The following is a 16,207-nucleotide window of genomic DNA, read 5'->3' on the forward strand; positions in this document are numbered from 1 at the left end:
ATTTGTGGGGTACCTGCACTTACTAGAATTCATCCTTATATTTAACCAGTAGACAAAGCAAAATTAATATGCTTTTTATTCTTACATAGTTTCTAGATTTTTTTTAATTTAACCTGCCTTAAACCATCATCTACTGCAAAGTGAATACAGAGTGCTATTGTTTTAAGTATTTTATTGATGTGATTAGAAGAAATACTAATTCATGTTAGAAAAGCAAAGAAATAAGTTCCTTAAGACATTCTGTATTCAAATGCTTTCCCTTCTAGATATTCTGTTAGAAATACAATTTGCCTTTTCATTAATTTGGTGTATATAATTTTATAGGACAGTTAATAAATCTGGCACAATGATGCTTTGCACTGTACATAATTTTATGCAGACATAGACATACACAAATGTATCTCCTTCCTCACTGTTTTTCATATTCCATGTACTCTGTTGCTGGAGCCTTAACTTTTTCTTGGAAGCCCTTTGCAAGTCCTGCTGGCAGAGGCTGTGAATCAGATAGGATAATCAGAAGTCTTTACAATTTTACTGTATCTTTGTTTGTCCTTTCTTTCACCTTTCCTTTACTGCACTATCTTGTCTGTCTGATTCTCACAGGAGACATGGATTACAACTGGTTGGACCATACGTCTTGGCATAGCAGTGAGGCATCCCCAATGTCTTTGGTGAGACATGTGGAGCCTTACCATTTAGTTTCCTTTATAATTTTACATTTCCTTGGTTTTATTTACACCTTTGCATGTTTTCTTTTTTGTATCCTTTTTTTTATCCCACACCTATAGGGGACAGTCAAAGGGGAAAAAGAAAAACTAGTGAGCAGGCAGTTTTGTCGGATTCTAACGCCTTATCCGAGAGGCAAAAGAGAATGGTGTGCTTTGGTGGCCACTCCTTGGAAGAGGACTTGGAATGGTCTGAGCCTCAGATAAAAGACTCTGGGGTAGATACGTGTAGTAGCACAACTCTAAACGAGGAACATAGCCATAGTGAGAAGGTACTGAGATTATGGAGCCTGCATTTTAACCTGCTCATTTGGTCTTTGTTTGCTCTCTGTCACTCATTAAAATAGTGCATAAAGTAAAAGATAGGGTGTTTCTAGAGACAATATAGCATTTCTTAAGGTGCAGAAAAGAAAAACAAATGAAAAGACTTTGCATGCTTGCAGCTTTTACTGTTTGGCAGCCTAAGAAAAAAAATTGAGAGGCATAAAGGAATGTTGTTCTTATGGTTGCAAATTAGTATATCATGATATTACCTTAAAGAATAAAGTAATTAACAATAAGGATTCTATCAATTGGCTTATCTGATTTACTATTTCCAAACTCCTGGGGCTGAAATTAAATTAATAGTTTAAACCCCAGGTGAAAAAGGGAGAAAATTGGGTCTCTCTGCACAGAAAAGTTGTTTTTCTTTTTTCCCTTTCACTGTCATGGTTGTTCATTTGTTTTGTTGCCATGCAATTTTGTGCAGTACTGTGCAGAATTAAAGGCTTTGCCATCTGCTTTGGTATTTTTTATTTTTGCTTTCTGTTTGGTGGAGATTATGATAAATCTTTTTAGAGTTATTAGTTGTAATGCGAGCAGATTTATCTGTGCCTGCTAATTTTGCATGAAATAGAGCATGAAATAATATTTTTCTGTGAAAAAGTACTATGATTACACAAAAGAAAATTTTAACAGTTCATTAATTAGGCCAACAGACAAGTGTAACTCTGCCCATGTGTAGTAAAGGAATAATAATGCTCACTGTAACTGTGCTTCATTTGTGAATTAATTATGCCAAGAATGAAACAGAATTAAGTAATGAATATACCTTTTAATAGTATTTTTAAATTTTAATCTACTACTACAGAGAGAAAGTAAAACACTAAAAATATTTGTTGGTCTTGGATAAAAATTGAAATGTTTGAAGTAGTGGAAAAATAAGATATTTCTTACATCAAACTTTCAGGTTGAGTTAAACTTCTTTCCCAGTATTGCTCTTATACTAGACTTTTAGCAATGTTTTTCTCAGTACTCAGATGTGATTCTCATTGTGTGTAGTTGTCTATATCTGTTAAATCAAGGTTGAAAGATCATTCTAGATATTTACAAATTGGATTTAGTAAAATAGATAATGTTATTAAATATTAGACATCCATTATGATGAATGATACGTCCAAATAAATATTTCCCAGCACAGTTTTCTGTAATTTTTTACATTAAATATTGGTGTAATCATAATACTTTCATAGCATTTTTAAAATATATCAGCAAATGAAAAGTATTACCAAAATATTCTTCATTAAAATACTATTCACTGTATTTTCCATTAACACCATATGATAGCATCCAGTCACTTGGCAACCATCCAAAGATGGAGATCGTCTCATTGGCCGGATTTTGCTAAATAAACGACTAAAGGATGGAAGTGTGCCTAGAGATTCAGGAGCAATGCTTGGATTGAAGGTTGGTGATGAACTATTTAGAAACTAAAATCTCTCAGTTAAACTATCTGCTTTCATAATTACTCTCATATTAGACAGTATATGCATACCAATATTGATAATGCCTTATGATTCTCAAGATTACAATATAGATATTTTATATTCATTCATCTAGAGCAATTTTGCAGAGTCCTTGGCAGAATTAAAAAATTGTATTTCTCTTAAAGGCTAGACATGTTTTCACAAGTTTTCAGAGGATATCCTCTTAGCAAAGTACTAATTGCACCCTTGCTGGGCAAGCCAAGTCCTTCCTATCTGTATTTCCAGTATGGAGCATTGCACCATGGTATAACTTCTATTTCCTAAGAAAGAAAGAAAAGTGAAAAATAAATTATCTCTCTTGAAGACCTGGGGGAGATTTCTGAGAATAGAAATAGAAAACTGTGTAATATTATTTGTTTTTATCACAAAATAATGTACACTTTATGTGTTAACCTCTTTTTCATGATGCAGTGCTCTTTAAACACATTATGAATTATTTCTAGTTTATATATTGATCTCAATTTTGTGTGATATTATTATTTGCAATTCCAGAAATACTAGTACAAGAATGAGAACAAACTATGAACAGTGAAATAAAAGCCATGTATTTATTTTGATTCCATATGCCTGCTGTATTTAACATGACTCTTACTTCACCTTAGGTATACAAATGAGGTTATAGTCATACCCTATGAGTAAGGATTAAATCAGTGTTATGTATTACATATACTAACATGTTTTGGAAATATTTTAAATTTTTATTTAATTAATACATAATTTTATTTGAAGTCAGTGGAGAAGCCAGTTGAACATCAAGTTTTATATGTTTATTCTTGTCTTATTGTCAGAAGATGCAAGAGAAAAGATTAACAGTGCCAGCAGGCAGCACTTTTTGTTTAAACATCTATGTTAAAATTTCTAAAATCTCATATTATAAGGATAAACTTTTCAGTGAGATTCAGATTCAAGAGTAACTACTTTTTAATCTCAATAGACATCTGAAAAGAGTGATTTCCAACAGCTATGTCTGACCTGAATTTTCAATTATTTACATATTGAAAGTATACTGAACTGGATTTAGTATTACAAATTTTAAATCCCAGTATGGAGACTGTTAAGAAACCTTAAGAGTTTGAAGATTCTGACATGTAAGTCTGATTCTAACATAAATATTAAGGTCAAACCTGTTGAAGTTTCCTGTAGAGAAATTTCCAGTGTGACAATTGTTTTTATCTGACTTGCCAAGCCGAAGGGAATTTCATTGCTTATTGTGAACATCCTGAGTTCTGTTATATTAATATATCTTTTTCCAGTTAAAAGAGTAGTGAAGTGAGCAGTACCTCAAATTGTTTTGAATGGTAATTTATAATACAATGAGATACTATTTATGTATTTGATAAAATTTAAATTATTTAGAATTCTTTATTTCCATTGTTTTCAATTGTACAAATTTCCAGAATAGCTACAAAAATAACCTTTCATAGCCAAACTTCCATGGTGTTTGTTTCAAGTGTATATGTATTATCTGGACTACATAATACCCAAGGAAAAAGCTGAATTCTTCTTTTTATTGCCCAAACATTTAAATAATTTAAAGTAATTTTCATACTGTGAAAATACTTCCTATTTGAAACAGGTAGTAGGAGGAAAGATGACTGAATCAGGTCGACTCTGCGCATTTATCACCAAAGTTAAAAAAGGAAGCTTAGCTGATACAGTTGGGCATCTTAGACCAGGTATGTATCTACTATAGATCTATACTGCTGAGTTGCTTTTCTGAAGGTGATAACAAGTGAGCAAGTTTAATTACTTGTGAAATTATATCAAATAGATGTGATGAAATTCTGCAAAATTCAACCTGACACTGTTAGTAGATGGTTGCTTTTGTGAAATATATATTCTCATGTTGTTAAAAAATTAGTTTTAACATTAATTTTAACATTCTATTGATGTCCTCCCCAGTCATTTTGTTGTTCATATCTTATTTAGAGCAAACTAAGCTATTACAAATGTATTAGCAGAACCACCTTGGCTAGGAAGCTACTTCTGTTCCAACATGCAAACCATAGATTGCTAGATTGGAGAATGTTCAAGAAATATTATGTATTAACATAAGAACTATCTGAACCTTAAATACAAAACTTGTAAAAGTACATGGATCTTCAAACCAGTAAGTTGATGAGATATGATGTTTTAGATAGGAATTTTCTAAAGAGCATGTTGGGATTTCTGTAAGTCACAGCTGCCAAAGTGAGTAAGAGAAGCATCTAACATAATAGGGGTCCTAGTCATTATATTATTGTTTCACAGAACTTTATATATTTGAATCTGAGCAGCAGGAAACCTTTAATGCTCAGGGTTTTTCTGCACCAAGGTCTCCAAACTAGTTCTACAATACCGATTTCACAATCCAAGAAACTGACAGTAGAATGGCTTAAATTGTTATTGTAAGTGCTGTCAACAGCAGACTTCCTAAGCAGGATGTTATTACTTGACTTACAGGTGATGAAGTATTAGAATGGAATGGAAGGATACTACAAGGAGCCACCTTTGAGGAGGTGTATAATATCATTTTAGAATCCAAACCTGAGCCACAAGTAGAGCTTGTAGTTTCAAGACCAATAGGGTAAGTAATTTTATGGGTTTTTTAATTAAATGTGATAAAATTTTTCACTTTTAGGATGGAGTATATCAAACATTCATTAACATTGTAAACAGAAAAATTTTATGCAAATTTCTGTAAACCAAAAGTGTAGCTGGAATGATAGATCATGTCAGTGAGTAAAAAGAGCTGGTGTGAAATCCTGTGTTCTCAGTCTCAGGCATCATCTGCTGTTATGGTTAAAAATAGGTTCCCTTCTCTGGCTTTTCAGTTGATGAGCCAGCCTATATTGCCTCTGAAACTGTGGTTGTACTTGTTGTTGTAATTATTGACTGTTGATTTTTATTTCCATTTCCATTTTTTATAATGCATACATAATATTATGACATTATGTTTGGTCTATGAACTGATGATAAACTCTATTTATTGAGAGTCTGCAATGTTGAATTTTGTGTGAAATATAGTATGCTAATGAAAAAATCAGTATGCTTTGGAAACTCTCAAATCCACATTTACATCATCTTCATCTATGAAACTATTAAATTATTGCTTGTTATCTAATACAGAACACATCTGAATGAATAGTTAGAACTGCCTGTGACTTTTTGTTTGGTGCTGTACATTGCCCATTTTTATTTACCTTCAAACCTACCTCTCAGTTTCTAAACTTAATTTTTTTCTTGCATAGCAGTAGTTGCTTTGTTGTGTTGGACTGTGAGTACTTCCTCTTCTTCAACTGTTCTTTTCCTCCAAGTTCCTACACCCTAAGGCCACATTCATCATGTTTTTAATTTTCCATTGGAATTTCCATATCTGGTCACATCAGGGTTGTGAAGAGGGGAATGATTATCACTGATTTCAAAGATGATTAGAGTTATTAAAATTTTCTTTTTTTTCCCTCAGAATTTCTCATGATATGCAGGACATAACTGGACAGGGTGATAGGTAATAGCTAGATTTCCTTTTCCATGGACCAGATGATCTTTCAAGATCACTTCCAACCTGGACTGTTTTAGGATTCTATAAACACATTTTAATAAATATATTTACCCCTTTATTTTGTATAAGATGCACCTTAATATAAGAAAACATGACTAAAAATTAAGAAGTACTAAAAAAAAAACCAGAACTATATAATCTGAGAATAGCATTTCAGTGAGGATGGCTGTTATGGCTTCAGCTATAGTAAGAATTTATGGTGTTGGACACATCAGGAACTTAAGGTATAGTAACTTAATTTAGTATGACAATTTTCAACAAACTTGATAATAACAAAAAAACCCCAGCTTTATCTTGTCAGTGAGATGAGAGGTTATCTCCTGCAAGCATATGGAATTGCAACTCCTGTAGGGTAAAGACTGTATTGTCTGTCCTGTCATTAAAAAGGTTTGCATAACTTGGGAGGTGTGGGCATAATAGTAATGTTAAGGAGCAGACTACATGTCTCAGAAAAGGAGGTCTCAAATTAATTTAATACCTAAAACTTTCATAGTATCTCTCAAATAGAAGTTTATAGCCCAAGTTTCAAGGAACAACTTGCATCTTGAAAACACTATTTTTAAAAATCTTTCTGCATTCTCTTCATTGTGTAAAACCTCCTGTATTATTTCTTGTGTTTTTATATTTGCTGTCTCTTGTTCAGCTTCCTTATCAACATGTCTTCTTCTATGTGGCTGTCACTCAAGCAGTTCATCTATAATTCTTTAAATAGTGCTGTGGGCTCTCAAGAGGTCTTTTTTTTTTTTGCATCAACCACTTGTCTCAGTCTGAAGAACTGAGCTAGACCAGTGATAAAAGAGTTGTTCAGTGTATTTAATTCCCAGTGTCATTTTGCAGTAGAAGTAAAAGAGACTCAGTGATGAATACTTCCTACAACTTGGAAAGTTTTGGATTCTGGATAAGTGTAACTCTTGGGAGATTGATATTAACAGCATAGTGTCAGAAATGTTTTTCATGAAGTTAGAGATGGTGAACTGGAAAGGCTGTATTACTTTTCCCAGTTTAGATGATTTCAGTTCATAATCAAATGGACAATAAAAAATAATAGCCTATGCTTGTGCAAGGAACCATAACAATAGGATTGTCTTCTGCTCTGGGAAATAAAGCTTCAGTGTATGTACAGTATTTTAAAATTCTTATTTACCACATATAAGAAGTGATATTTATTTTTATTAGAATTATTGATGCCCGGTTAAAGAATTTTGCTTTTGCATTGAGATAAATATTATTTATAAGGAGAATTTATTGATAGTTTCATGGCAACGCTTTAAATCTTGCAAGAAATCTTCAGTTACAAGCAATTAATTAGCTGAGAATCTGTTATTGCATCCAGATATTCCAAGAACAAAACCAAATTCCAGTGAACACAATTATTAGTTTTTGTCTTTATTATGGGCTGAGTGCTATGAAAACTGAAGATGACAAGCTAAGCTGACAAGGCAGATAAAATTGAAAGTCATTCTAAAAAAAGTCTCAACAAAACAAAACATGACAGTTTGTCATGCAATTTACCACTTTTTCCATCTTAAAATAAAAATTGATGGCTGAGTTGCTAATCAATGTGAACTCACTGTCCCTTGTATACAGGAACTTACCTATTTTCTGCCTCCTAATTCCCAGAAATAAATTAAAATTTATATTATTTTCATGGTTTCTTCAGTTTTGAATTTGGAAGAAATAATGCACTGTTTTAATAATTACTTTATACAACCTGTTTGCAGTGGAGCATAACTGATTATGCAAAGAGTCATTGTGAAATTAATTTTATTTCTTCTCCATCTGTTTATCTCTATGAGTTCCTTGTAAGAAATACCATTCATGCTACCATGAAATACAGAGATCTGTTTGCTTTAGGAGCATAAATGATAATGTTCAAAGCTCTCAAGTTTATTTTTTCAGCAATCTATAGAAAACTCTTATTCACTCTGTTCAGGATAATTTATGTATTACATATATTTCTTTTTTTCAAGGTTTTCTTTTCAGACTCTTTATTATAGACAAAATTTTTGAGTTAAGCTCAAGCGTGTATTTCTGAGTCAATTACTTGGCGAGTATTGGATCCTGTTATAAATTCTTCTTATATCAAATATACAAACTTTAATAATCGCTTCTTCAATAGTGCTTGTGAGTTTCTCACAAGCTTTGGGTACTAAAAACAGAGATTATTTTCTTGTCTGTAGAGCAGTTTCTTGCCTTCTGGTTTATTTCAATTTTTGGATACTGTGCATCAACTCACTTGGAAAGATTCCTCAGTCTACTTAGTAAAGCTGTCTTTATAGTGAGTCTTGAAAAATGTTTGGAAAAGATATACTAAAGGTATTCTGGAATAACTTTTCTAAAAGAAATAGATAAGTAATTTATATATCATATTGGCTCTTTCATTGTATGAGACAGTGGATATCACTGGAACATTTTTCATTTTGCCTTCCTTTTCATTTTCCTTTGTGATGGGTTGACCTTGAATGAGCACCAAAGACTGGCTCTCTCCATTTCCCTCTTCAGCAGGACTGGGGGAAGAAATAAGATGAAAAAGTTTATGGACCACTCAGCAGTTACCATCATGGGCAAAACAAACTTGAGGAAGATTAATTTGTTAGGAATTAATAAAAGCTAAGAACAGTGAGAAATAAAACCAAACCTGAAGCCTCCTTACCCTTACCTCTCATCTTCCCAGGCTCAAATTCACTCTTTTTTTTCCTGTTTTTTCTTCCTCCCTCTCTGCCAAGCAGTCCATGGGGAAATGGAGTGGCAGCCCATCCTCCTCCTCCCACTTCTTCTCTGGCCTTGGTATCTGTTACAACACTTCTCCCATGGCTTTTTTTTCCTTATTGTTTCCTCTCACAGCTGCTGCCCAGCTGTTTTTTCCTATATTAAATATGTAATCACAGAAGCAGCCCAGGGGCCAGCTGGGCTCAGCACGGAGCAGCCCCAGCCTCTCCTGCCCATGGGCACCCTGCAGGAGTGGCCGTGGCCTTGGAGAAACTCACAGTTGTAATTTGTAATTGTAAATACTGGTATTGCTGTGGATCACAACTGAAGCTCTTCATCTTGCTTAGATTTGCTCAAATAGCTCTGAAATTGTTTATTAGCATATTGATAGTTTTTATTAGCATACAGTAATGCCCCTCAGAGGGGAAATATATTCCTTTGCTAGGGGGGTGTGATTGAGTGCTTTAAAATTACATGGCTCTGCACACAATTTAATACAGGTGTTGGAACATGTCTTGTATATGAAGGAATGTATTTTGGTCAAATGAATTTATACATTTTATTTGGTTATGGGAAAGGTAAGATTGATTAAATTTGTGGTTCAAGGACAGTAAAGAATATACTTGGATAGCCATGATTGGCAGCTGAGTATGTTTGAGTGAGGGTCCAGTAAATTCAATTAATGTATAATGTCACTGTTAATTCTACTACTCACAGTTTTAGTCTGTCATTGACTCTGAGGTTGTTCTTTTATTTACTGAATTATTTTATTGTGTGACTGTGCAGCCTGTCTCCTGCATCTACCAAATCTGTTCTGCAGGATTTAATTTGACAATGAAATTATGTATACTGGATAACAGATAATCATCCCAGTGGCTGAAGACAGCCATCAGATCATGCACCATTCCTGAGGCATTCCATGGTGGGTTGGGAAGTGTTATAGTGTAACTGAAATTTATATTTGCTTGTTAGATAAAGGATCAGCCTGTCTTAATTTTCCTGATTTCAGGGACATTCCCAGAATACCTGACAGCACACATGCACAGCTGGAGTCCAGTAAGTTTCAATTGTGGGGTAGGAAAATCTTCTTTCTCTTTTATGTAAGCACAAATAGAATGAAAAATGTCCTCTGCAGTCAGTAGAGGTCTTGTCTTTTTGTCTATATCTGTCTCAATATGTCATCTTACTGTATTATCTATCTACCTTTGTTTAATAATAAGCTATCAAAAGTCAGGATATTGTGATTTAGCTTTGACATTGGTCATAAGCTTAGATGAGTTTTGATTGAAGAAAGTATAATTCTAACTAATATATAAGAACATTAATAGCAATTTTTAATTTCCTGTTCTCTTGCTTTGCATTTCAGTTGCATCTCATAAACTAAAAATGGGAAAGAAATATTTTTTGTTTACAGCCTGAATGATAGCTACTTTGAACTCAGAACACCCTTACTTTATTAGAACCACTCAGTGCTGCTTAAATTGACTAAACCCATATTTCATGTAGGCAAGAATAACTTGTACTTTGGCATAGATCTGATAAGATGGATTTCAGCCTGGAGTTATTTTTTATCATTTTTTTAGAATGCTATTATAACAGAAGCCATGAATAAATGAAATGGCATAAGCTTGATTATAATAATATGAAAAACTCCTTCAATGACTTTTTTACTTATTGCCCAATTCTTAAAATTAGTTTTATGTTTTGTGAGATGTGGATTGTCCTTCTTATTTATGAAAATACTTCACTTTTCCTCTATGTTTTGTATGTCAAAACTTGTCCTCTGACCATTTTCAGACCTTGTAGATTTGAAACAAAATGCACAAAAAAATAGCATACAAAATAGACAAAAATGCACAAAACAAAAAGCACAAAACCATTTTGATATTTTTGTAAAAGTTGAATTTAAAATTAGTCTGGTTGTACAAGTTAATAAGTCAGAAGGCTGAATTCATTTGACCACAGTAAAGTGTTTATTTTTGGGCCTTCAACTTACTGACAATTACAGTCAGAAATAGCTGAATAATTTATTTTCCATTCTGTAAATAAAAGCTCCTGATTGCATCTGATCACAAAAAGATTGAGTATCATTATTTGGCAATTTTAAATGCATTTTAAAAAGTAATATTTATCACAACTTTACTGCATGTTTGGTTATGTTTCTACAATTTCTGTTTAAAGAATGATGAAATATATGCACAACTGCTACTATTTTATAAAATATTTTTGTCTATAATTACAGGTTCTAGTTCATTTGAATCTCAAAAAATGGACCGACCTTCTATTTCAGTGACTTCTCCTATGAGTCCTGGCATGTTAAGGGATGTTCCACAGTTCTTGTCTGGACAACTTTCAGTATGTAAACATTTCATTGATATTAATGTTTTGCTTTTTGCAGCATATGCATCTCTTATTGTAGTGCTAGCTACCTCTAGCAGAAATTTCTTATTAAAACTAGCTACATTTTTGTTTGATGCTATACATCTCAGTTTAGGCAGGAACAGAATTTCATTATCATATTCAATTTTATTAGCTTTTGGAAATTTTATATGAGTTGAATTAGGTATTTACCTGTATATTCTTCTGGTAAGCTAGACTGGTGAAGTCAAATTTTCAGAAAGGTCTTATCTTGGTCTCCAGTTATGTTTGTGCTGTTGAGTGTAAACATTTTTTCAAATGTCACACTTATGTGTAGAATTGGCAGATTTTATTACCTTTGTGCCTGGGTGTTACAACTGCTTATTTTTTATGCACTAACTTTCATATATAACTTCTCCAGATATCCCTCTGATACTTTACTCATGTTGTATTCTTTGTACCAGTGTTACTCAGTTTTGTTCTTCACTCTCACTGAGAAGAAAGTTCATTATGTGGATGTTTCTTTTAAAGGGTATTTTTCATGTAATAAACTGAAGGAGTTGAGTTTTGTGCACCTTTCCAGGTTATTTACAATTCCAAAGTGTGATTTTTCAAAAGTGCTCAGTTGTGGCCCACCATGTTGAAAAGAAAAGGCAAGTGAAATGGAAGCAGTGCAAAACTGGTGTTAAACAAGTTTGGAAATGTCACATTCACATTACTTCCAAGTTTTATATGCTGAGTGTACCATAAAAATATGCCTAAAATCCAAGAAGACTGCTTCTAGGTCTCACAGAAATGGTTGATGATATTGATAGACAAGATGGAGATGATTTTTGTCTCTTCTGTGGCCATGTTTACTCCATTTTGCAGTGCATGAGACATTGTTTGCTCATCAGAACAACCATTTGCAATATATAATTTATTTTTCCTGTAGCTGTTGTACTTCACTACTTCAAAATATTCAATCATTTGGATAAATGGAAAAAACTAAAAATCTTGACTAGAATGCAGAGTGCTTTGCAAAAGTACAATGACAAGGGAACATGAACTGTCAAAATACACAGACCAAAGTTTCTAAAATACCTCATTTTTTACAAGACAGTAAAAATTGTTGATGGGGAGACAAGGAAGAAATGAATTTCTTTTGTCTACACTTCATAAAAGATTAGAGTGTCAAAAAGTTGTGGTTCCTAGCTCCCAGCAGGAAATTCAAGAGCCAGAGTTAGCTGCTCAATGCTCATATACTAGGAATAATTGTCCAGATAGGAGCCACATAGAACTAACTGACTTTCTCAGTTTCAGATCAAAATAATAATGAGTTTTAGATTAGGATTTGTTAGTGAAGTCAGTATGTCTTTTGATTTAGTGGTTTGATAGGATATAATTAAAGTATTGGGACATTTTGAGGTATATTCTAATTTATTGAGAATAACAGAAATCCAAAGGCTTTATTTCTCAGAACAGCGTATAAAATTCAGTGTTTAACTCAAGAAGGCATAATTCCTGTTTTTATTTCTTTTTTGAATGTTTCAATATATAAATGCCTATTCTAAAAAGTCTCTTTCCATCTAAGGAAACCAAATAATATCAAGAGACATTAGAAAATATTTCTTTTTTTTTTTTTTTTGTTTCTTCCATACGTACTCTTTGCAATTACATTCAATACTCCCTACTACATATTATCTGTGTTTCCCTCAGAGAGAGGGAACTGAGAACACAAAGCTCCAGCTGAGTCAAACTGAAGTCAGAAATATTCTGTAACTCTAAAGTTGCAATTTAGACATTTTGGAGTAGCAGACAGCTTGAAAGTTTGGATGCTTGTCTTGTCTGCCCAGCTAATGAAACAATGGAAATTGCTGTATTTCATGTTAATCATGTTAAGGGCACAACCCAGCTCCTCCTGGCTTGAGTCAAGTCTTTGGGAGGCAAGTACTAAACGTTTTGCTTTGTGAGCAAGGGAGGTGTCATAGTGTCTGAAGATGCTCTGGATAGGTTGGCAACATGGGACCTAACTGGGCACATTGCAATGTATAGGCTAGAATGCATTTTTAGAAATAAAAGGCTTTATGGGAATTGAAGTATTCTACAGGAGCGGTGTTTTAAAAACAGTTTCTTTTTGATCTGATATTTTAAGAGAGTTTTGAAAAATTAAGAATTTTGTGACATCAGATTTGCGTGTTTATGTTCTTGAAGGTAGTATGATGAGTAGTTTGTCCTTCATTTTTTAATATTTGGGTTTATCATTCTGCAACTTTTAAAAGTTTTGAAACCTTGGAAGAGTTTGTGAAAATATCCTATTTGTAAAGTTGGAGATGTTTTGAAAAATTAGAATGGACTATGAGATTTTCTAATTTTAGACCTTTAACAAAGATGAAGTAGTAAGGTAAAACTGATATTTAAAAATCTCCTCAAGTTACAAAAACTATTTTATTTTGAATGCTACAAAAATGGGTGTGCTTCAGTATTTTGATTTTCCTTGTCTTAATCAGCTCTTTTCTAACAGAACAGTTGATGGATCACATATTCATTCAAAATAGCTGAGTAAAGTAGAAATGAAAGGAAATACTAAATTCATACTAAATGTAATTGTGAATGTGCTCTTCATGGAGAATAAATGAGGACAGGATGCTGTTCTTTGTTGAAGTGCTGGGTTGATTTCATTCTGGTGATGGTGGCTGAACTCAAGCAGGTGTGATGGATCTGAGGCAACAGATCAAAGGCAAGACTTTGGAAGTGTTTTCCATATTTTCTGTGCCTTTGAACAGTAGCATGTAGTCCTTAAGGGTTGCTGTTAGTGCAGCTGTGGTTACTGTGAAATATAGGGAGTGAAGTACAAGAGTTGTGGGCAGAAATGGAGATACAACAGGTCGGATGAAAGTCTGAAGTATTTGAAAGAATACTTGAATATAGGCTTATTCCGACAGTGGTCTAGATCTTTAAATGATTTTTATGGATTAATAGTGCTTTGGAATCTATTTCCTTATGTTCACTATGGTTTTGGCTGGTTTAGCTGCAGCAATGCCACCATGGTATTCAGGGATATCTTTGTCTGTTCAACCTTCCATGTTTTCCTCTGTTCTGGCATTGGTCTGTGTGTTTTCTTTGTAAACATTATGGTGTCAGTCTATAGCTGACTAATAGGATTGACCACAAAGTAAACCATCTCACATAGAGAGGAAATCTTCTTTACAATAATAATTATTCTGCCCAAGTACATATTTAATTGAACAAATTATGTGCAACTACAGTAAACTATAGTGTGCTGTAACTTACTAACATAATTTATCCATATTATCTGTGTTTTATTTTATAGCACTTTTTATTCATGTTGTTTTTCAGGGGAGTATTTGACTGTTATTGCAATTATAATTTTTTATTATTTGCTTTGTCTCGTTCCTGTTTCTGCATTTTTTCACTGAGTTGTTTTTCCTTTAATATAATTTTGCAAAAGTCAAAAGTATCCTTTGTATGTTGGTGCTCTTAACAATTGAATTTTGGATACATTTTTGATACTGTGTGTAAAGTATAACTTGAAATGCTTTTCCAATAGTTAGGTTTAGGGAACAAAAACAACTATAAAACCATGCAAATGGATACAAGTATAAAATCACAGTATTTAATTTTTGCACTGGTGGAAGTTCTAGCAGAAAAGGGATGTCGTTTATAAAATTAATCTATTTCCCTGTACACTTGAACCACAGAACCACTTCAAGAGATTTTCCCTACATATTCAGTTTATAAAGCAATGAAAATAAAGTTTTATTAGTTGTAGTTGTAATATATGCAGCATTATAGAAAGCCTTTATTGTACATTATGAAGAGCCTATATGTCAGCACATTGAGGAGTTGAGATGAAGTAGATGACATGCTGCCCTCCTTTTTCACATGTTCTTTTTCCTTTTCTTCCTCTCCTTTATACCTTTTTGCAATTAAATTGCTGATGCTCTAACATCAAAACCTGGAAAGTTCTAGGTAGTGCACACAATGTGTTGATTTTCCTCCATTTCCAAGGCAGAATAAGACAGGTGAGAACCCTTGGTGCATGGTAGGAGAGATTCTGTCTCTCTTGGGATTTCAATATCCTGGTATAATTTATTTTTCCCTTGTGAAATGGAGCTGAAGCAAGCTGAAGATCTGCCTCTATTGTGACTAGGTCACATTCTGACATGGTTAACACTGGTCTCTGCAGTCCTGCCCATGCAGAGTGGCAGGTAGAGTGCAGCTGCTGCACCTTGCAGAATGCAGGGAGCACATCAGACAAAACCCGTGATCCAGACAGTCAAATTTTCTTATATATCCTCTTTCTTTGGTGTAAGAACAGATTACTTCACACATTTTATAGAACAGATTTCTCCAGCATCTGTGCATGCCAAATAAGGAGGGTGGCAGAAGCATCATCACAGTGCCTATTTCCATGCTTTGGGTACATTTCTAATATAAGTGAATATTGAGTAGAAGCTTATTTCTATCATTTTGAATTAGATCAATAATGTTAGGAAAACTAGCAGAGGTAAAGGTGATTCCAATCTGTCAGATGGCTGTGATTGTTGTGACCTACTTCATGCTCCTGTTCTCCATCTCACCAGCCCTCTGAGGTATCAGCACACACTGCTTTTCCTGTCCATGCTCCATCTTCTGTACCAGTTCTGTGCCATTCCATTAGCTTTTGCCCTAAGCTTAAGGTGGGGAGTTGTTCCTTGGAATTTGCAGCTAGTCCAGGAATTTGTGTTGCCTGTACTCCATGTAGACTTGATGTAGCCATTGGAGGCCACAAGGCTGGATGTGGTCTGAAGTGTTACAGCACTAAAATATATTATAAATTCATCTATATATGCATTTTGCTAAACTCTCTAGATCCCATTTCATGCAAGGGTTTTGTGTGTATGCCATATGTCATTTCTGTCATGATTGCTGGAGAGTTAAAATACATAGATAGTACCTTCCCCTGTGTTATGTTAATACCAGGGTAATACCAGGTTAATACCATTATTGCATAATGTTAATGTTTCTTCTAATTGTTTTCAAAGTATTTAGGAGGACTTTTCATAGACATGACTCTTAAAGTTGCA

General features: G+C 33.6%; 1 protein-coding gene across 3 annotated transcripts in view; it reads left to right on the plus strand.

Annotated features, from left to right (window-relative positions):
• RIMS2 (regulating synaptic membrane exocytosis 2) overlaps positions 1 to 16,207 on the plus strand; it is a gene marked incomplete at its 5' end in the record, with an annotated part of 445,281 nt that overhangs the window by 228,839 nt on the left and 200,235 nt on the right. For 2 of the 3 annotated variants that reach the window (XM_079301383.1, XM_079301384.1), the window contains 6 exons: positions 604 to 671; positions 2,331 to 2,450; positions 4,107 to 4,206; positions 4,973 to 5,096; positions 9,790 to 9,836; positions 11,023 to 11,135. In XM_079301383.1, coding sequence (XP_079157509.1) covers positions 604 to 671; positions 2,331 to 2,450; positions 4,107 to 4,206; positions 4,973 to 5,096; positions 9,790 to 9,836; positions 11,023 to 11,135 — 572 coding nt within the window. Of the gene's footprint in view, positions 1 to 603; positions 672 to 788; positions 998 to 2,330; positions 2,451 to 4,106; positions 4,207 to 4,972; positions 5,097 to 9,789; positions 9,837 to 11,022; positions 11,136 to 16,207 lie in introns of all 3 variants that reach the window. The other variant, XM_079301387.1, reaches the window with a different exon arrangement.

This window comes from Erithacus rubecula (genome assembly GCF_903797595.1).
Source record: "Erithacus rubecula genome assembly, chromosome: 3".
NCBI lineage: Eukaryota > Metazoa > Chordata > Aves > Passeriformes > Muscicapidae > Erithacus > Erithacus rubecula.